Source organism: Myotis brandtii, unplaced genomic scaffold, assembly GCF_000412655.1.
Source record: "Myotis brandtii unplaced genomic scaffold, ASM41265v1 scaffold1031, whole genome shotgun sequence".
Taxonomy (NCBI): Eukaryota; Metazoa; Chordata; class Mammalia; order Chiroptera; family Vespertilionidae; genus Myotis; species Myotis brandtii.
In genome coordinates, this window is record NW_005353465.1 from 689,969 (window position 1) to 711,198 (window position 21,230).

The 21,230-nt window shown below is 41.7% G+C and overlaps 2 protein-coding genes and 1 pseudogene across 2 annotated transcripts; all 3 read right to left on the reverse strand.

Moving 5' to 3' along the window:
- Positions 1–823: 823 nt before the first annotated feature.
- On the reverse strand, positions 824–3,944 carry EDDM3B (epididymal protein 3B). The gene is given in 3 exon segments (XM_014537390.1): positions 824–1,270; positions 1,273–1,499; positions 2,968–3,944. Coding segments are annotated over 2 exon segments (450 nt in total). The 5' UTR covers positions 1,474–1,499; positions 2,968–3,944; the 3' UTR covers positions 824–1,021.
- A 497-nt stretch (positions 3,945–4,441) lies between these two features.
- Positions 4,442–20,570, reverse strand: LOC102243492 (ribonuclease 4). The gene is made up of 2 exons (XM_005856572.2): positions 20,499–20,570; positions 4,442–5,698 (listed from the first exon to the last, which is right to left on the reverse strand). Exon 2 carries the CDS (start codon positions 5,679–5,681, stop codon positions 5,241–5,243), a length of 441 nt encoding a protein of 146 aa, XP_005856634.1. The 5' UTR covers positions 5,682–5,698; positions 20,499–20,570; the 3' UTR covers positions 4,442–5,240.
- Positions 13,947–20,576, reverse strand: LOC106725608 (annotated as a pseudogene).
- Between the last annotated feature and the right edge of the window lie 654 nt (positions 20,577–21,230).

Here is a 21,230-nt window from a genome sequence, read left to right on the forward strand (position 1 = left end):
GGCCGCCATCTTGGCTGACAGTTAATTTGCATAAGGATATGCTGATTAGCCAATGGGAAGGGTAGCGGTCGTACGCCAATTACCATGTTTCTCTTTTATTAGTGTAGATATATATATATCTGGTACATGAAATTTGTGCACTGGGTGGGGGGCGTTGTCCCTCAGTCCAGCCTGCACCCTCTCCAATCTGGGACCCCTCAGGGGATGTCTGACTGCCAGTTTAGGAAATCCCTCTCACAATCTGGGACTGTTGGCACCTAACCACTCGCTGGCACCTAACCACTCGCCTGCCTGCCTGCCTGATTGCCTGTAACCACTTCTGCCTCCAGCTTGATCACCCCCTAACCATTCCCTTGCTGGCCTGATTGATACCTAACTGCTCCCCTGCCAGCCCGATCGCCCCCAACGGCCCTCCCCTGCAGGCCTGGTCCCCCCCAACTGCCCTCCCCTGCCGGCCATCTTGTGACAATGTGGGGGCGGCCATCTTGTGATGTGAGGGTGTGGGGGTCAATTTGCATATTACCTCTTTATTATATAGGATATATATGCATATATGATTCAGCATATGATTCAGTATATATATTATTATATATACTATTATTATTATTGATAATAATAAAAGCATAATATTCTAATTAGACCAGATGGCCGGCCAACCTTCTGGACAAAGCCGAGGCTGCGAGGGCCGAGCCCCTTGCAAGAATTTTGTGCATTGGGCCGAAAAGGGTAGCGGTCGTATGCTAATTACCATGTTTCTCTTTTATTAGTGTAGATAATAATAATATATATAAAAGTATATATATATAATAGTAGAGCAGGTAAATGACAACAGAAAGGAATTCCAGGCAGAGAACCAACATAGGTAAAGTTATAATATTAAGAAACCATGTGATACATTACTCTAAGTGGTTGGAAAACATTGGCACATAAATGCAAAGTAGTGATTAGTAAGGGCTATTCATGTGGGCAGGGCCCACCACTTGGGAAACACTCATCACTCTACTAAAACCAGGGCATGTGGTTAGAGGCTACTGATAACCTCTAACAGCCGGATGTCCTCTATGCTATCAACAAACCCGTTCATGCCACAATGGAATTCAATGTAGCTGTAACTCCTGTGCTCTTTGTAGCCCTTTTTGTTATTCCCCTGGTAACACTTGATTATTTTGAAGGGATACTGGGCCCATATATATACATTTCTGTAGTGATCTCTCCAGTTTCTGATGCATATGTGCTTGATTTTGTGCCAAGAGATATAGATGAAGAGGTGATGAAGATGTCATTCCTGTCTTTCGGAGCTTCTCTTTCTCTCATGAGATCATTGCATCTGTACTCATTGAATTCCCAGCTTGTGCTCAGGTGGTGCTGTTTCATGAATTCCCTCCAGGAAAGGTTCTGGCTGTGTACATGGAGCCCACATAAGGGGAACAGCAGCAGCAAGAGAGGACCTGGGACCTTCAGAGAGGAGGACATCTCAGTCACCAGGATCACCTGTGGGTCTACATAAGAGAGGAAAACATAATTGCAACACTGCCCTGAGCTGAGCTCCACCTTAAAATTCCATTGTAGATATTTAGGCTCAATTTTACCATTTGGTTCCAAACTAGAAGATGATAAATCTCATTAGATAATAACATTTTCAAGAACTGAAAATATGCTAGAGCTTGAGTGAGACAAGCACAAAATTGTAGAAAATAGATGTTTATTTTGAGAATTCTAAACACCTCTTCACCCAAAACAAGGAGCATTCTAGCTAGCTCTGTTTTACAGTCCAGATGGGTACTCATAAGAAAGTGTGTCTGAAAGAGAATGTTATTTTAAATTTTATGTCTGTGAAGTAGAAAAGATTGTCACCCTTTAAGGCAGTGGTTCTCAACCTTCCTAATGCTGCGACCCTTTAATACAGTTCCTCATGTTGTGGTGACCCCCAATTTCATTGTTACAAATTGAACATAATTAAAGCATAGTGATTAATCACAAAAACAATATGTAATTATGTATGTGTTTTCCGATGGTCTTAGGCGACCCACATGAAAGGGTCGTTCGACCCCCAAAGGGGTCGCGACCCACAGGTTGAGAACCACTGCTTTAAGGGAATGTAGAAGATGAGTAGACTTGGGAAACATTTTCCAAGCAGGAAGCTTTGGCTCCCTGAAATCCCAGGCTGCAATTAAAACTGACTGCAAGTGGTGCTTATCTCATCTTGACTTCCTCATAACACTTCCCCAATGCCTGCCTGAAACATGGTAGTACATTTGACTGCCCACTTGCCTTCTCTGAGGCCATTTTCCTAAATCATGCTGAATGATCTTGATTTGCCATTAAGAATACCATCATAAAGAAAATGCAGTTTTGAAACAGTGTTCTAAGCAACCAAATACCAAGATCAAAACTGCCCTCACAGGAGCTACTCTGGTCAAAATCAGGGCCTAGAGATGTTTGAAAAAGTTTCCCCTTTAAACCAGCTCCCTGTCCTCAGTTAGCACAAGGAGTTATCCTGGCCCTACAGAAACTCTAACCTGATTCTCAGTATCTCAGAATTGGTGTCCTCAAATGAGCTTAATAGTAGCTCCCTTATGACCTGTGAGAGTCTAATGGGATTTGTGTGACAGCACTTTTGGGGATCTCTAGTCCTCTATCAAGCACAGAACAAAGGATAGGCAGGTTCTCATTGGTGCCAACCTATCCCTAGTTCAAAAGGCCTAAACAGGATGAGAAGACCAAGATTTAAGCTGCTTCAATGTATTATGCTTGAAAATATTGGGGAGGAAGGGAGGTGTGAATTAGTAAGATTAATACTGAGTTAAATTCAGGTCTTTGCTTCTTACAAATTGGATTACTGCATTCTCAACTCTACCACCTAGAAGGTCAAGCAAGCCCCTTCCAGTGTTCCTGGGCCTTTCCCCCAGCCATGCTCAATACCAACCCTTCTAACTCTAACTTGCCCTATTCAGATTCCATACTCACCTTCACAGGTCCGTGGGGATTAGTGTGTGAATCTAAAGAGCAGAGTCAGTGTCCTTTCCCTTTTCTTAGAGCTAAGAAGTCTGAGGCAGTGAAGAAAGGAATAGATGTGGGAGGTGCAGTGTTCCAACTGATTGGCAGTGGTGGAGGAAGAGGGGACAGCCTTACTCTGTGCACCTGTTTATCTCCTCATCTAGAACACTGGGGGTCACTCTGAGAAGAGCCTGGAGCAAAGGGGTCATACATCAAAGACAGTCCTCTAGGTACAAACGAATGGCAAGGCCCTGGGGGCAGGAGTTAAAGAACAAAATTCAACCAAGTAAGTTTGAAGATCTAATTGGCTGTATTAAGCAATTCAGGAATTGGGCAGCATGCCATCTAGCAACTAGAAAGGTGCTTTGGTGAGTTGTACAAAATGGAAGGTTTTTATAGGCAGAAAGACAGTGGGACTATGTACTTAAAGACTGGATTATTTTAAGCAGGAGACCTTCATTCAGGGGAAGGCAGGGGGTCATATCAGGCAGATTACCTTACCAGTGCTGATCAGGAAATTCCAAATTAAGTGGTTTATAATTCCATCTCTGGAAAAGGCTGAAAGTGAAATTTGGTTATTTAGTAAGTTTTTGTTGGTGTCATGGCGTAACAAACATGACACATACTTTTATTCATGATTTTTCATGCTTATGATTTTTTTGACTTTACAATGGTGTGAAAGCAATATGCATTCAGTAGAAACTGGCTGGGCTAAGCTACGATGTTCAGTAGTGTTGAAAAGAATGGAGGTGAAAACAGTCCAAAATGGAGTCACATTAGCTTGATTGTAGTGATTCTTTCACAATGCATATGTATACTGAATCAGGTTGCACACCTTAAATATAAACAATGTATATCTGCTATAATTTAAGTATTTTCAGTTTAATCCTTTCACACACACACACACACACGCAAACGCACACACATATACACATGTGCGCGCACACACTCTTAGATACATACTTCCCTTCTTTAGCTGCTGGTGTCTTCATACATCTCTGTTCCCCAATTTGTTTCAAAACATTCAAAGGGAGAAGGGAGTGGTGTGAGAATAGTCTTTAGTAAAAACACAGATGTTTCTGTGTCCTGGTCATAGATCCTATAGGCTTTTTTTCATGGACCAGTTTTTGAGGGTATTAAGGTGTTGGTGCATGTTTATAAACTAGAAAATAAGAGGGTAGAAGAAAAAAAAATCCTACACAAGAACAATAGCACCATCTTCACAGATATCTGTAGTTTAAGTTTTTGTTTAAAATATATTTTAATTGATTTCAGAGAGGAAGAGCAATAGAAACATCAATGATGAGAGAGAATCACTGATTGGTTGCCTCCTGCATGCCCCACAAGGGGGACTGGCCTGCAACCGGGCATGTGCCCTGACCTGGAATTGAACTGTTGATCTCCTGGCTCATAGGTCGAGGCTCAACCACTGAGCCATGCTGGCTGGGCTTGAGTTCTTTATTAAACGGAAAACATGAAAAATCTTTCCAGTCAGGAAGAGTGAATGAGTCTTAATGATCTAGTCTAGTGCATTGTTAATACTCTGACTTGCTACAGTGATAGAAAAGTTTGGGAAGAGAAAAAATATTCTTTGTATCATAATCTTATTAGACCCAAACATAACAAGGTTGCCAAATTACAGACAGAGCTCTCATTTTGCCAGTTCATATTTCCAAATTTTTAATGCTTCCCCCAACAGCTGACTGCTGGGAATACCAGAAAGCAGATACTTTCAAAACACTCCTTGTGATGAAGTAGAAAAAGTCCTGGATTAGTAGCCAGTTGAAGTGGATTATTTTGCTTCAGCTTTTCCACTAACTTCATGTTCTTCAGCAAATCCTTTAATTTTGGGCCCTATATGTATCAACATCAACATTACAGGGTGTGATGGTATTAAAATGAGATAACTGAGATGGAAGCACCTTAAAATACTTGAAATGCTATATCATACATATAATGATTACATTCCAGAGGATAGGATGTTGAGAGGGTTAAGCTGACCAGTATTATAAAAGGAAGCAGAAGAATTTACTGAAAAGTTTATTATAGAAAAGCCCACACCCAAATTAGGTTTATGCCTCCATTTCTCTTTGATACATTTAAGAGAATTGGTTATATAGAGAAAAAGAAGTAGACATAACCAGAGAAGACAGAACCTGAGACAGCTCAAATGCACTAGTCATTGCTATTCAAGGAGTAAGTTAAAGGCCAACCACAGGGCCATAACCCCTTCAGGATAGTATCTATCTGTCAAAGTGCACAGGCACTGGGGGGTTACCCTCACAGGCAATGACAACACGCCTAGTGCTGGCCCTGGCCCCATATCTGCAGTTGGGGGCTGGGGAACTTCCTGTATCTCTGCAATCTGTAACACTCACTACACCCTCATGGCAGTTCATCTTGCCATTCTTGCACTGGATGTTGGTGGTGCTGCAGATGCTACGAATGTTCCAGATGTCTTCATGGATGAAGGTGTTGAATTGCTTGCAACGGAACTGAGTCATCCTCCGTCTTTGCATCATCAAGTTACAGTATTTAACGTCGCCACCTGTCACTGTAGGATCCACATGTTGCCGCAGGAATCGCTGGTACATGGACTGGCCATAGGAGGGCTGCACCAGCCCCAGCCCCAGCAGGGTCAGCAGCAAGAGCAGAAGCGATGAAAGGGTCTTCAGGAGAGCCATCACTACCTTGGAGGTACCTGGAGAGAAACCAAGAGGTAGGAGAAAGGAAGGTAAGAAATGGGCATCAGAGAGAGGTGTTGAGAATGGCAAGCTGATATTTCCTCAACTCTACAGCCTACTCTTTCCTCCCCACTTCTCTGCTTACAACTTTTCTCATCACTGCCTCCCCAAGAGTTAAAAGTTTGCAAACATGATCTTCTCTGAAAGCAAGAGCTTTTCTCTTATAGAGAGACGGTGCTGTAGCCAGTACAATGACTCAGGGCAGAGACTGACGGGCTGGATGTCCAGGTGTATGTGTCCTGTATGGTCAGGGTGTGAAAAGGGAGAAAAGGCAGATCTAAATGAAACTGCAGTTGTCTGTCTCTTGAGGAAATTTTCTAGTCATGTGATCTTTGGAGAGTGTTTGGTTCCCTGGAGACTCTGATTCCCAAAAGTTTGTACAGACAGGATATGCCAATGAGAGTTTATGAACTGGTTTTAATTCTTGACATCTGGAAATTGAGGAAGGTGTGGAAGAAGGGTAGAGTAACATTTAGGGTTAGCCTTTCCTTTCATGAGTCTATTTTTTTTAAATTAAGTATTTTTTTTCCAATTACAGTTGACGTATCTATATATATAAAGAGGTAATATGTTAATTGGTCCTAACAGTGTCCCAGTCATGACGGGTCAATGGGCTATGTGCACAGAGGAGCTCATGGGCTGGGACGGGGGCGGGGACTTCTGCCCCCAGCAGAGGGGTGTGCAGGCCTGCCCAGCGCTAACATCGCACTGCCTCGGAGGTGGAGGCCACTCCCGACGGAGGCACATGCAGGCAAGAGCTAGTGGGCGGGGATGGGCGCAGGGACTTTTTGCATACATATGTGTGTTTGGATGTCCTTCTGATGCAGACAAATTATGGGATGAGAATAAATCTCATTTTATTGAAGATTCTTGTTGGAAATTACACCGAAGTGAAGGTGCCTGTATAAACTGTGTAATGCATGCACATAATGAAATTCAAGAGGTATTCACATTACATGGAATGAAATGTTCACATTTCAAACTTCTGGACTATCTTTTATTAATGAATACAAATACATGTGATGAATCATATGAGTGACAACAAGCAGAGGTTTTTTAAAAAACATATTTTATTGATTTTTTACTGAGATGAAGGGAGAGGGATAGAGAGCTAGAAACATTGATGAGAGAGAAACATCAATCAGCTGCCTCCTGCACACCTCCTACTGGGGATGTGCCTGCAACCAAGGTACATGCCCCTGACCGGAATCGAACTTGGGATCTTTCAGTGTGCAGGCTGACCCTCTATCCACTGAGCCAAACCGGTTAGGGTGACAGGCAGGGGTTTTGATAAATTCTCTGAATGATGAACAGTTGGCAACCTTTCAGACTATAACTTCAGCCATCAAAGATCAAACTGTACACCCCAAATGCTTTTTCTTGGGTGGTCCAGGTGGTAGTGGAAAAACATACCTTTATAAAGTTTTAATACATTATATTAGAGGTCGTGGTGGTACTGTTTTACTCATAGCGTCTATAGGAGTTGCTGCAAATTTACTTCTTGGTGGAAGAACCTTTCATTCCCAATATAAATTACCAATTCCATTAAATGAACCTTCAATTTCTAGACTCGATATAGAGTGAAGTTGCTAAAACCATTAAAAAGGCCCAATGTCTCATTATTGATGAATGCACCATGGTATCCAGACATGCTATAAATGCCATTACTAAGAGAAATTATGAATTTGAATGTTGCATTTGGTGAGAAAGTTCTCCTTCTTGGAGGCGATTTTCGACAATGTCTCAGTATTGTACCACATGCTATGTAATCAGCCATAGTACAAACGAGTTTAAAGTACTCTAATGGCCCTAACTGGTTTGGCTCAGTGGATAGAGCATCGGCCTTCGGACTCAAGGGTCCCAGGTTCGATTCCGGTCAAGGGCATGTACCTTGGTTGCGGGCACATCCCCAGTAAACATGTGTACCCATTTTGAACTTTAGGAATAAAACTCAAAAAATTTACATGTTTTGCATCCAAATTAAGAACCTAAAATAGTAAATTAAATCTAGAGAAAACAGAATAAAGGAAATGTGTGCATGTCTAAAAGGGGATATACTAAACATGATAGCAGTTTTTTTAGCCCTTGGGGGACAATTTTGAATTAATTTTATTTTTTCCCCATTAAGTAAACTGCTCAAACAAAGCCATTTTTACTTTAGGGAATAATGTTCTAGAGGAAAACATAGTTTTTAGGTACTTTTTTTTTCCTAAGCCTCAACAGAAGATATTTTTCCATTGATTTTTAGAGAGAGTGGAAGAGAGAGGGAAAGACAGAGAGAAATACTGATGTCAGAGAAACACATCGATTGATTGCCTCCTGCATGTGCCCCGACAAGGGCCCAGGCTGGGGAGGAGCCTGCAACCCAGGTAAATGCCCATGACGGGAATGGAACCTAGACCCTTCAGTCTGGGCTGATGCTCTATCCACTGAGCCAAACTGGCTAAGGCAAGAATCACAATTTCTTAGTTCTCAAATAACAATCCTATATAATAAAGAGGGAATATGCAAATTGACCATCATTTCGCCACAAAGATGGCTGCACCCACAGCGGAGGCCGGGATTCCGTAACACAAGATGGCTGCACCCACGGTGGAGGCCGAGTTCCCATAACGAGCCTTAATGAGCAATCAGCAGGGACCTGAGGCTGTGCCCTACCCCCAGGTGGGGTTTTACAGGGGACCTCAGGCCACACCCCCACCCAGCGGGGCTTGACGGGGAACCTCAGGCCGCGCCCCCCTCCTGGTGCTGGGCTTGACAGGGGATCTCAGTCAGGCCACTTCCCCCACCTGGTGGGGCTTGATGAGGGATCTCAAGGTGTGCCCCCCGCCTTGGCCCAGGCTGGGGGACCTCAGGCCGCACTCCCTACCCCAGGGCCAGGCCAGGGGACCTGAGGCTGTGCTGCCTGCCCAGCGGGGCTTGACAAGGGTGGGACCGGCCGGGTCTGGATCTAGCTCAATTGGGGGGGGAGGCTGGCCAGGTCTGGGTCTAGCGTGATTTTGAGGCACACGTGGGTGGGTAGGGATTTGACTCTGGGTCCCATGGTGCACCCCAGACTCTGACAGGAGGAAGATTTTCATATACATTTTACTAATTTTCTTTCATCTCTGACACTTCTATTATAGAGAAAGGGCAAATAGCAATATTAAAATATTTCCTCTAATTAATTCTCTTTTAATGTGCACGAATTTCATGCACTGGGCCACTAGTAATATTATATTAGTTCTGGTGTACCACATAGTGATTAGACATTTATATATCTTACAAAGTGGTCTCTCCATAAGCCTAGTACCCATTTGACACCATACATAGTTATTACAATGCTATTGACTATATTCCCTATGCTTACTTGACATCCCCATGGCTATTTTAAAAACTGGCCATGTGTATTTCTTAATTATTTGATATTTTCACTCATGGGGCTATATTTTTTTATGGTATTAAAATCAAGTCTTTTTGGAAATCTTGTTAATCCTATAAAAAAACTCACAAAATAAAAATCAGCGTATCCAGCCAAAGGGTTCTGAAGATAGTATATACTGGTTGAGTAAACTAATAAACAAAATGAAGGAATAAACAAATGAAATGAAATGGGTATAGGGAATGAAGATGTTTCCTAGGTTTGTGGAATTAACTGATAAAATAAATTTTAAAAATAAATCTCAACAACACAATCTCCACAAAAGAGAACTTGGATTGTCTTTTTTTTCCTTGCTGTTTCTATGCACAACCTAAAAACTAGGCCTTGGTGATATATTCCATCATCATGCATGTATCATTGATACTGTGTCTGTCTTATCAATAGCTATGCTAGTTTTCTGTCCTCTCTAATTGCAGACTCAATTTGTTGGCACTTTTTAAAAAAATATATTTTATTGATTTTTTACAGAGAGGAAAGGAGAGGGATAGAGAGTTAGAAACATCGATCAGCTGCCTCCTGCACACTCCCTAGTGGGTAGGGGCCCACAACCAAGGTACATGCCCCTGACTGGAATCGAACCTGGGACCCTTGAGTCCGCAGGCCGACACTCTATCCACTGAGCCAAACTGGTCAGGGCTTGTTGGCACTTTTGACAGTGGAAAATAAACGTATGATTTATAGAGCTTAAAAACAACAACACAAAAACTAAACAAAAACCTTCAGAGCCACAACAATGAAAGCATTGCCATATAGTGTCAGAACATTGCTTCTGTTGACCAAGAAAAGAAAACCCAGACCTATCTGGCTCTAAAATCAGTGCTTTTCCTACATTTTCTACAGCCTCTCTGTTTCCACTCCCCGAATATTCAGGATATTCAAGACATTTATGTTCAGAGTTGCTTCTTCCTAGCAAAAGAGTTTAATTAGGGGTGAAACAGGGGAGGAGTGGAAGTGGGAATTGCTCACCAACACCAGCTAGCTAGATCCTGCCACCTGACGGTCACTCCTGGGATTGGCCTTAGGAACTCATGAACTGTGAATCTCCTTGACCCTGGCAATGAGGCAGGGCTGACTCACTAGAGCAGCGATTTTCAACCTTTTTCATCTCATGGCACACATAAAGTAAATACTAAAATTCTGCAGTACACCAAAAAATATATTATTTGTCAATCTGACAAAATAAATAGGTATAATTTTGATTCATTCACACCAGGCAGCTATTGTGTTGGTTGTCATTTTTTAATTTGACAATCTAAGGGAAAAGAGGTCAGTGCTCCTGACTAAATAGTCAGGTATTGCATGTTTTAAAAATTCTTGCGGCATACCAGTTGAAAATCGCTGTACTAGAGCAAATAAAATTAATCTCTGACTCAACAGGAAGTGAGCAACCCAAAACAGAAAGGACAATTTTGTGAGGGTCATACAGACCCATTTTTTACACATGCAGTCGAAGGGCTGATCGTAGCTGAAGTCCTGGTGTGATGTATACGGGTACTACTGTCCTTTGTTTTCAAAGATGCTGCTTCATGACAGCAGGTCACACTGTCTGGGTGACTGAAATGGCTGATGAGGGACCTGCATAGCAGTTTCAAACATAACTTCATTCTTTAAAATGCTATCTCCTATAGTCACAGCCACCTTTTGCCTGTATACAAAAAGCTAGAAAGCTCTATGTCACATACCAGTGCCTATAGCTGTATATATGAGATATGAGAGCAGGGAGAAATGATGCTTGATTATCTCCTCATCCTTAGACTAATGGATAGAATTTCTGAAGGAACACTTAGCACTTGGGTAATAGCTTCATCACAACAATACACTTTGGGTTATTTTCCCCAAAATCTAATCTTGCATGTTAATCTTTCACCCTCCGATTATGCATGGTCTAATCCTGCTTCTTTGTGTCCAAGATATGATTTAGAAAGATAACTGGCTACAGAGAAGACCTAAACTATTCATGCAAGAGCAAACCCACAGCCTCAGCCACAATAACCAACTGATTTAACAAGACATCAACAAATATTTGCCAACAGAAGTCCAATGTAGACATCAATGAGAGTATCTTAAGGCTGTAGCTTCAACAGAAAATGAAATGATCCTCAAACTATCCCAACATATACTTTTTGGTCAGAGCTTGCCCCAAAGTTTCTCTCCACTCTATGATACTGATTCTCAATAAGAACTTCTTTTGATACTGTGATCCCAAAGACTTAGCTCTGCCACATTAACTATATGATCTGGGGAAATTAATTCACCTCTCTCAGCGTTATTACTCTTAAGTAAGTGAGCATAATAATATGTTTCACTTAGGGATCTTAGGAAGAATAAATGATAAAATCAATGTTAAGTACTTATCATAATGCCAGGTATATGGTAGGTGCTCAGTGTCAGAAACATGCCTCTGATTCAAACTTTATAGAAAAGAAATATCATGTGGCCAGGCAGTTACTGAATTTCCTTAGAGCAAACAGGTTGTGAGGAGTGGGGAGAAGGTATGAGAACTGTGCACGTGGCTGATAGCACATTTTTCCAAGAAGGTTCCCCTAAACAAAGGGAGGTGGAGTCAACTAGAAAGGTCTCAGCCAAAATTAAAGAAAAGAAAAGAAAAGAAAAGAAACGAAAAGGGTCTCAGCCAATATTTTAAATGGCAAATGGGAGACAACAAGACCTAGGCGATGTATGAAGAAACAGGTGACCGCACAGGACTCAGCCAATGAGGAACCAAAGGAGGGACTCATAAATAGTCTATGTTCCCCTCCCAACTTGTGTGCCATATGATGGACACCCACTTTTGAGAGTGTTAGTAAAAGTCTCATTTTTGCCATGTTTCTGTTTCTCAGTCTATCATTTCAAATTCAGACAGGTGAGCCATTTTTCAAAATTTGGGGGCGTGTCTGGGATATCTGTGCCCAGACTAGGAAGGGACCCTGGTTGAAGGGTAGGCACGTCCCACCCAATTTTGGGTGGCCCTTTGCCTGGGCCCTGTCTCTTTGCAGGGGCCATAGATAAGTCTGAGACTGTTTTTCTTTGGAAGGTGGCAAAAATGATACAAAGAGGGTACATTCCCAGCAACCAGGCAAGTCTCATGCATGGGCCAAGGTGGAAATACCATCTTGGTGGTTGGGTATCCTTGGAGGTTGGGTATATGTGACTGGGAAATGTCTGACACATAAAGCAAGTGCGGAGTTCTGATCTGCTCTTCCGTTCTTGTTGGGGTCCAACCCCAACAGGTCCAGGGGTCCCCAAAGGTGTGGACGGAGTCGGCGAAGAAGGAAGGACTCAAAGGCAGGGTTCAGTTGATCAGCATGGTTGGGTTCTCCCTCCAGGATCTCCAGCCAAGTTCTGTCTAGGTTCTCCAGCCAGGTTTGGTCGCCAGGTTCTGTAGCCAGGTTCTTTCCAGGTTCTTTTGCCATGTTCTGTCTAGGTTCTCCAGTGAAGTTCTGTAGCCAGGTTCTGTCCAGGATCTTTTGCCATGTTCTCTCGCTAGGTTCTCTCTCTAGGTTCTGTCTCTAGGTTCTTTCCCTAGGTTCTGTCGTTCTGTTGTCTTGTTACATCTGTATTTATACCAGTTGATTTTAATCCTGTCAATTTCTATTGCAAAGGTTAGGGTGTTTCTTATCTCCATTCCAGGGAGTAAAGATTATGTAGCTTAAGCGTGATTGTGGGAGGGACAGTCCTGGAACCAGGGACAGGAGATATTGCTCTGCTTCGGTGGTTTTTTAATGCAGGGCACTCTGTGGTGTAAATTTTAGTGCATTGTGCGCACCTGGATAAGAGTGTTTCTGTTGATGTTTTGTGTTTCTTTGTTGTTTGGGTTAATTTGTTTAAAGGTGGGGCATGTCCTGCTTTGGGGAAGCCCAGTTATGTGTATCGAGGCTGAACATGGGACAGAGATTGTCAGAATGTACTCTTCCTGCTCTCCCTCTCAGGGCATCAGTCACCAGGAACTCTTAGCTAGTGAGATTTCTGTCTGTGTGACTAATGTAATTTTGGCTTTCTATCTTTTGGGGACTTTAGTTTGCTGTTCTTTGGTTTATGAATATAGGGACAAAGATCACATGGGGAAGTAGGGATTATGGGCATGGGGAAGTAAGCAATGCAGTCTGGGTTGGGACTCCATTGTTTGGGCAACAAGGTTAATGTTTCCATGATAATGGGCAGTTCTTGAATAAGAATGTACCACATTCCAAGGAGGGAGGGGACATATGACTCCCAGCCAGGTGTTATGTCCTGGTTAGGCAATCATGGCTAACAGATTAATATTTCCCATAACCATAACTAGTTCCCAATGTTCTATTTTTGCCCATAACACTGGGACGAACAGCTCTATAGAAAAACCCTCCAGTAAGTTGCAGAAATAGCAGTGAAGGTGGGCAGGGGAGAGGCAACTCCTGTTTTCATAAAGGAAAATAAAATAAAATAGCATTTTCACATTAAAGCCACTGAAGGCCAATGAGTTATCCCTGTTACAAAATCTGCCAAGAAAATGCCTTGGGTAAAACCAATTAGCTTTAAAATCACAACATTGTTAAAACATAATAAATAGATATAATTAAAATAAAGGGTTTATGATAAAGCTTTTTCACTGATAGATACATATGCCTAAACATAGTTTTCCGTAACTTAAAACTTTGAAGTTTGCTGAGTTAAATAGTAAAAATAATTTAAATATCTAGGTATTTTGGAATACAGGATACTGAAATAAATTTATTAATCTGGTTTGCCTCTTATAGAAAATTTAGAGGATAGATTTGAATCCATTAATGAATATGCCTTGTGTTTTATTTGAAATACATCTTTAAAAATGCAAAAATTTAAGAGATAGGTAGATAGAGTTTAATTAATCTGTTGGTATTAGTTCTAAACACTACTCCTCAAAGTTTAACATTTGTACTAGTAAAAGTAATATTGACTTATTTGACAGCAAAAATAATTTGCTCCTCCTGAAAATTCTGCTTAGCAGCCATGTGCCCTGGAATTTCCCAGTTCTGTTGTAAGATGAATTTAACATCCTTACGCTCACAAAAAGGGAAAGTCTACCTCCCTATTGACTGAGAAGGAAGTAACTGAGAGGGGAAAAGGCCTTTGTATTCCATGTAATCCTGTCTGCGGGCAGTTGAGTAGAGAAAAATGGGAAAAATCAATAGGCCAAATTGAGGAGAAGACTTTGATGATTCTTACTGATTTCAGAGACATTTTTATTTATTAACATATTCAAAAGTTCCAGGCAGCTCATTTTCTGGGCCCCTGGCAATGAATGTGGCCACCCCTGTTCTAGAGTGTGTAGGGGAAATGCCAGGAATAGAGAGCAGAGCCAACTCTGGGCTAGTGGCCTGCTGGCTATGGACGGTAAAAGGACTCATCAAAGTGGACAGGCAAGCCATGTTCACAGGCAACAACTATGTCTGTGGACCCTGATGTGGCTCTGTACTGGCAGGGAGGCCAGGGGGGCCCTCTTTATGCCTGCAAGTAGTGACCTGGAAAGGAGACCTGCTTATTCTGAAATTTTTTCTCTAAGGCATTCCATTCTCATCTTCACAGACCACCTTGATGTTGTCATGTTACTGGTGCCATGAATAAAGGTGTTGGTGTCTTTGCAGGGTGAAGTCAAGCCTCGTCTCCTCATCATGGTATCACAGTATCTGTTATTCCGGCCACGTGGATTTGCATCATAGTGCTGGTCCAGGAAGTGTCTGTACCTGTAGTCATCCTGAGCCAGGGTTGGTGGGGTCAGACAGGGCCCCAGCATGAAGACCAACAACAGGGGACCCAGGCCTATCATCATCTCTTCCAACAAGGCTCCTGCCCAGGGCAAAAGGTATGGTAGGACAAATTAGGCTAAAAGGGCAAATGAGACTAAAAGGACAGGGACCTGCTGGGCTAGTGACAGGGCATCATGAGTCCAGTATCCTCAGTCACCTAAAGTATATCTTTTCTTTTCTATTCCTCATTAATCTCACATTTCTTGTCAATCCATTCTTTTGGAAAATCAATCTAAGTTTCCTGAACACAACTTCCTGCCCTAACCATTCTTTCATATCCCTTAAGACTCTGAGTACTTACCTTTCTATCAGTCATAGCATTAAAATATCCATTCACACTCTAATCCATTTATTAATTAATTAAATAACAAACATTATATAAGCTCCTCTGGGTACAAGGCATTGTGCTAGGTCCTGGCACACAGAGACCATTAAGACATACCAAGTCCTCCCTAAAAGGAGATGTAGCATCCATGGGGAAGGAATAGGAGCTCCAGTTCACTGAGATGAGACAGTAAGATAGGAGACCTATAAAGAAGATGGACTTCAAAAAATATGTTTTATTGATTTTAGAGAGAAAGGAAAGGTGGGGAGAGAGAGAGAGAGAGAGAGAGAGACATAGACATGAGACTGAAACATCCATTGGCTGCCTCCTGTATGCACCAAAACCAAATAAACCCACAACCTGGGTATATTTCCTGACCAGGTATCAAACTGGCAACCTGTTGGAGCATGGGATGACACTCAACCAACTGAGCCACACTGGCCAGGGCAAAGAGGGTCTTCTGAGCCCAGGGAAGGGTCAATCAGAGGTTTGTTAAAGAAAAGATTCTAAGTATTCAAGTCAATAAATCAGCTGGCTATAAGGAGAGCAGTTGAGAGCAGTCTTGCCCTGAGGTGAAGGGAGACTGACCTAATTCCCTAAGAATTAGTTGGTTTGTGGCTAAAGGTGGAATTATTGTATACTAGTTAGAAAAGAACAGAGAGGAGCATGGAAGAATTGATGCAATGATTGGAAGTGGGTCTGGGTCAACTTTTACAGAAGACTGGAGGAAGAGGAATTCAAGCTTATTCTTAGGATCAAGGTGGATTATTCTCAGAGAATACTCATATTTTCTAGTTTCCCCAATAAATGTACATACACTGTTACACAATAGGTAAATGATGTTACTATGTGATAAAACAACAAAAACAAAGAAAACCTCTTCAGGACTTTCATCAAGCCAAAGTCCTTACAGTTTGCTGTAATGATTTTGTAACATCTTCCACAAAAGAATAATAAGAAAGAGAAGAGGATTGTTGCCATCATCTCTCAAGAGTTTTCTGTCTAAACTGTGGAACTCACACTTGCTAGGGGCAGTGTGTCACACACCCTCAAACATACCTATCAAATAAACAGAATGCTTCTTTCTGGAGTATGATTTTATCTCAATGATAGCTATTAAAAATAGAATTAAACAAGTATCTATACTTATAATAGGATAATATGCAAATTGGCCTGGACACCATCACATAACGACCTAACAGCAGGAGGGAGGGGCAGGGAGCTACAAGTGGCTGAGAGCTACAGGAGGGTGGGGCAGCAAGCTACTTGCAGCCGAGAGCTATGAGCAGCAGTGGGGGGGAGGGGGCGGCCAGCTGAGGCAAGCGGCAGTGAGCTACTTACACACAGATTCGTGCAGAAGGCCACTAGTAGATTATAACAAAATAGAAAACAAATTTCATATTAATGTTAAAAACTTTATGTGTTAAGAAATGTGAAGATTGGAGAATTGAAAAATATTTGGTGTTTCCAGAAAAATATTTGGAAGTTCCTGACAATATTTTTAGTTCTTTGGAGAAAAATTTAAAGAACATTCAGAGCCTTTAAAAACTGTCATATCTTCCCCCACATTATATCAAATATATGTCAGTGTTCCCACATCCCATAATAAAAATGACTTTTCACAATAAATTTGAAAATAATTTTTATAATTTTGTTTTTCAAATTGTTTATGAATGAGCAACTTGTTTACTTTATGCTTGGCTATGATTTCTTAGCAACCATCACACATAATAAGAAATTCTTACAACAGAAGAAAAATTTGACCTTCAAGTTATTCTTAAGTGTGATGTAATTCATATAAATCCTAAGTTAAAAGAAAACAAATGGTACATTTTCATAGACATTAAGTTAAATAGTAATCTTTATTTTGAACTTTTCTTATATGTACATAAATAAACATTTTTATGTCAAATATTTTTACACCCTTAAAGATGGCACAGGTTCTAGCACTAAGCCTGTGGTATTACTAAACAGCCCTTGGAGTATGACTGTAAATCTAGAAAGACCAGTAAATCCAGGGTTCTGATGATTTCCTGGGAAGGCATGTGAGAGAGGGAGCAAAGTGAACACTCTTCTCATCATCATATGGCATTGATACATCTTGTCTGTTTCATAATAACGATACACAAATTTGACACACTGTTGAAGAATATGAAATTATACACTAAGAAAATGTTTGGTCATTCCACAGTACTGAAATAAATAACAGCTGAAAAAAATTTCCATTAAGAACATTAATTATAATTTATAATAGAATCAAGTGAAAGCATGTTCTTGGGACTTGAGCCAAAAAAATGGTACATGACTGAAGAGGGAAAAGCCACCCCTAAAAGAATAACAAGTATTCATACGCGGCCACTGCTTCAGCACAGCTGCTGGCCTGCCATGCTCCCCATTTGCCAAGCTCTTTACATTGTGCTTTTTAGTCTTCTGGGTGTGTTTTCTTTTTCTAGTTTTGTGGAAGACCTCATCAAAGTTTTATTGATTTAGATTCATTTAGGTCTCTTGTTCTTTGATAGACAAATATTGCCTTCTAACATCAAAGGCAATTATAGAATCTCAGGTTCCCGAGATGGAACAGGACCTTCGGGTCACCAAGTCAACACCTCTCTGCCTGGGGCCAGAATCCCAGAGTTCAAAATCAGGAAGTAGAGCTGTAGTAGCCAAAAGAGTCATTAGGTGGCAGTGGTGGATAGAAATGTTGCCAATGTCTTCCATGCTGTATTGGAGACCAGGGGTCCTGGTAGGAGGTGCCAGTGCTATACAGGTTGTGGGGATATTGTTGTTCAAAGAAGGGGGTCTGAGCTGCTGGGCTTGTCTGGAGTTTCTGTCTAAACACTCTATGCTTAAATAATAAAGACCAAGGACACCCCATTAGATACAAGTGTCAAAGCAAAAGTCACAAAACTCAGGATCTGCCCACAAGGATGTCACGAAATAAAGATATACCTATTTCCAACTTTCATGGGTGTAATTTCCAAGCCTTTATCCATGTATTCCAGGCAAACAATTACCTGTCTCCTTGTCAGTGTTTCCTACTGGTGTATAAGCTACGGGAGGGCGGAGCCCATATTATTCACTTTGAATCACAGTGTCTGCTTCACAGTAGACCCACAATATTTTTAATTTTTTTTTAGTGATTGACTTAATTTTTCTCTTAAGGCTTAAGTTTGTTCATCTATAGAAAGAGAGGTTTGCTAACTCTAAAGTCTGAAATTTCATGGTTCTCATTAAGCATAAGAGAATCTTTTCCAGTTTTACTAGCAAAAGTCTAGTGGAATTATAGAGACAGGTTGTATAAGTTTAGTTGGTAGACAACTTGTGAAAGAAATCTATACTAATAAAAAGGTAATATGCTAATTAGACCAGACATCTTCCGGACGTCCTTCCAGACAAAGCCACGGTGGCAGGGACCGAGGCAGAGGTGGTTAGGGGCGATTAGGCCGGCAGGTGGGAGCAGTTAGGGGGTGATCAGGCCTGCATGGGAGGGTAGTTAGGGGGCAATCAGGCTGGCAGGGGAGGACAGTTAGGGGGCGATCAGGTCAGCAGGGGAGGGCAATTAGGGGGAGATCAGGCAGGCAAGGGAGGGCATTTAGGGGTGTCAGGCCAGCAGGAGAGCATTAGGGGGCGATCAGGCCAGCAGGGGAGGGCAGTTATGGAGTGATCAGTCTGGCAGGGGAATAGTTAGGGGCATCAGGCCAGCAGGCAGAGGTGGTTAGGGGTGTTCAGGCAGGAAGGCAGGTGAGTGGTTAGGAGCCAGTAGTCCCGGATTGCAAGAGGGATGTCTGACTGCCTAAACCGGCAGTCAGATATCCCCCAAGGGGTCCTGGATTGGAGACTGTGCCAGCCGGGCTGAGGAACCCTCTTCCTGCACAAATTTCATGCACTGGGCCTCTAGTAGGTGATAAGAAAACCTGTGATCCAATCTCACTGAAATGTATCATTTCTTAAGGCTCAGCGTGTAAGCCAAGCCTACAGACCACCTTTAATTAAGGCCCTAGACTGATGCCACACAGGGGCTTTCTATCCTACAAAGCCACTTGCTTGTAGGAGGTTGAAGGCCTCCCATCCCAGTCTGGAGAGGTAAAGGAAAGACTTTGTTTGTAATTTGCAGAAATTGCACATTAATTCTGTAAGGACTCAGCTAAATTTTGCTCAGGCTTATTGTAATCTTGACTTCCTAAGACATCCAGAAAGTAAATTCCAGTCGGTACACATCATGGCCACCTCTATCTAATATCTGCTCCCCCACTCACAACTTGCTCACTCATATATTCAATCCTAAATTTCCCCAAAAGTGGCAAAATGAATTTGGGAGAAAACAAGTCTGAGACATTATTTTTGGTACTCTAGTGAATCTGCCTAGGCCAAGGGTTTAGAATCTCACATCTCGTAGTCAAACTCACTCGCACATAACCTTCCATATTCAAGCACATAACTGTCAACTTTTTGTTATTGAAATTTGTCCCCACTGTTCTTCAGACTAACTTTATCATCTGTTCCCAAACAATTCTTCAATCTTCACAAGAATTAATATTCTTTTCCTCTCTACACAGGCAATGTTTTGAATTCAAGAGGTCCATCCAACTTTACACACTAGGGAGTTAACTTGACAGTCTATGATTAGTAACTATGGTTATAATTTCCATACATATGGCTTCACAATTTTATATATTCTAGGGCAGTATCCCTCAAAGTGAAAGCATAACACCCAATGCATACTCCTCCCTTTATCTCTTTTCCTTCTTTCTTCCCTTCAACCTGCCAATGTACCTTCTTTTGATCTTGGATGTATTCCACTTGGCTCTTAAGGAGTAATCAAAACTTTTTAAAGGAAAAAATTAGTAGGGAAGATTAGAAGAAAACAGAACTAAAAGCATACTTTTGGTTTCTTTCCTCACTGTGCCACATTTAATGCCTATTCCCTGGGGGCATCCAGATGCCCTTCAGCAAATGGCTTCCCCAGGACTTTGGGAATTTTATCCCAATTCAGGAATTCCTCCTAAACCTCAATTTGCTCCCAGTCTCACTAATCTCTCTTTACACACACATATATAGACAATCCCAAAAGAAATCTGCTTTCATTTTAAACTTTAGAATTTGATTTGTTTTTTTTCTTAATTCATAAGCTTGGACCCAGAAGCTTTAAAGGGAGAAAAAGATGTTTCATTGAAGTGGCTAGATGGCTAGAAATAGTATGTATATATAAACAAATACAGCAATAGGTTACTCAGGGGTAAGAATCTTACAAAAATCTGGAAGAATCCCTCCAACTGAAGATGGCTTCCAGTTCTTTGTTTCTGGAGATGGGTTCCAGCTGTGGGAACTGGACCCCTCAGGTTCTGATTATATAGTGATCAAATGAACTGGGTGGGGAAACTAGTTCCAAAGATCCCTAATCCTGGCAGAGATATGAAAACTAAGGACACTGCTTGTGCACAACAAGGAGAGTTCATTCACCTTTTCTCTGGGCATGACTATATCAAATATTTACCCTTTGGAGCGGATTAAAGATTTGTTCCAGGAGGCAAAGTTTAATATTGATAAGCATGGCCCTTTGTCCCAAAGCTGCCTCTTTTCTGATGTCTTACTCTTGCCCATAACATGATCAAGCTTTCATTGTTCACATACATGATCTGGATCCAGAAGATGCTGTTTCTGATCTATGGGCCAACTCCAAGAACTGGTCTCCCAGCAGAATGCTGTTCCCCTGCCCTGTCTATTTACCCACATAATTTGGTTTCATGAAAGGATGCCATGCCAATAAGTAGGTTATTCATAGGTTTCACAGAACCAGGAAAGTACTTGTAGAGAAGGTTATGTGACAGCTGTTAGTACCCACTGCCCTTGACTTCAACCTCCCAGCTACTAACCCTCAGAAACATTCTTGCCATATTTCCTGGGCTTCTCCTTATTTTCATCCTCAGCTGTTCAAGAGACTAACCAGGAGCACCCCCCCCCCCCCCTCCCCCTTTTTTTCC

Bases quoted from the DNA above. Each gene is read 5' to 3' on its own strand.
- LOC102243492 (XM_005856572.2), bottom strand. From the start codon at position 5,681: ATGGCTCTCCTGAAGACCCTTTCATCGCTTCTGCTCTTGCTGCTGACC.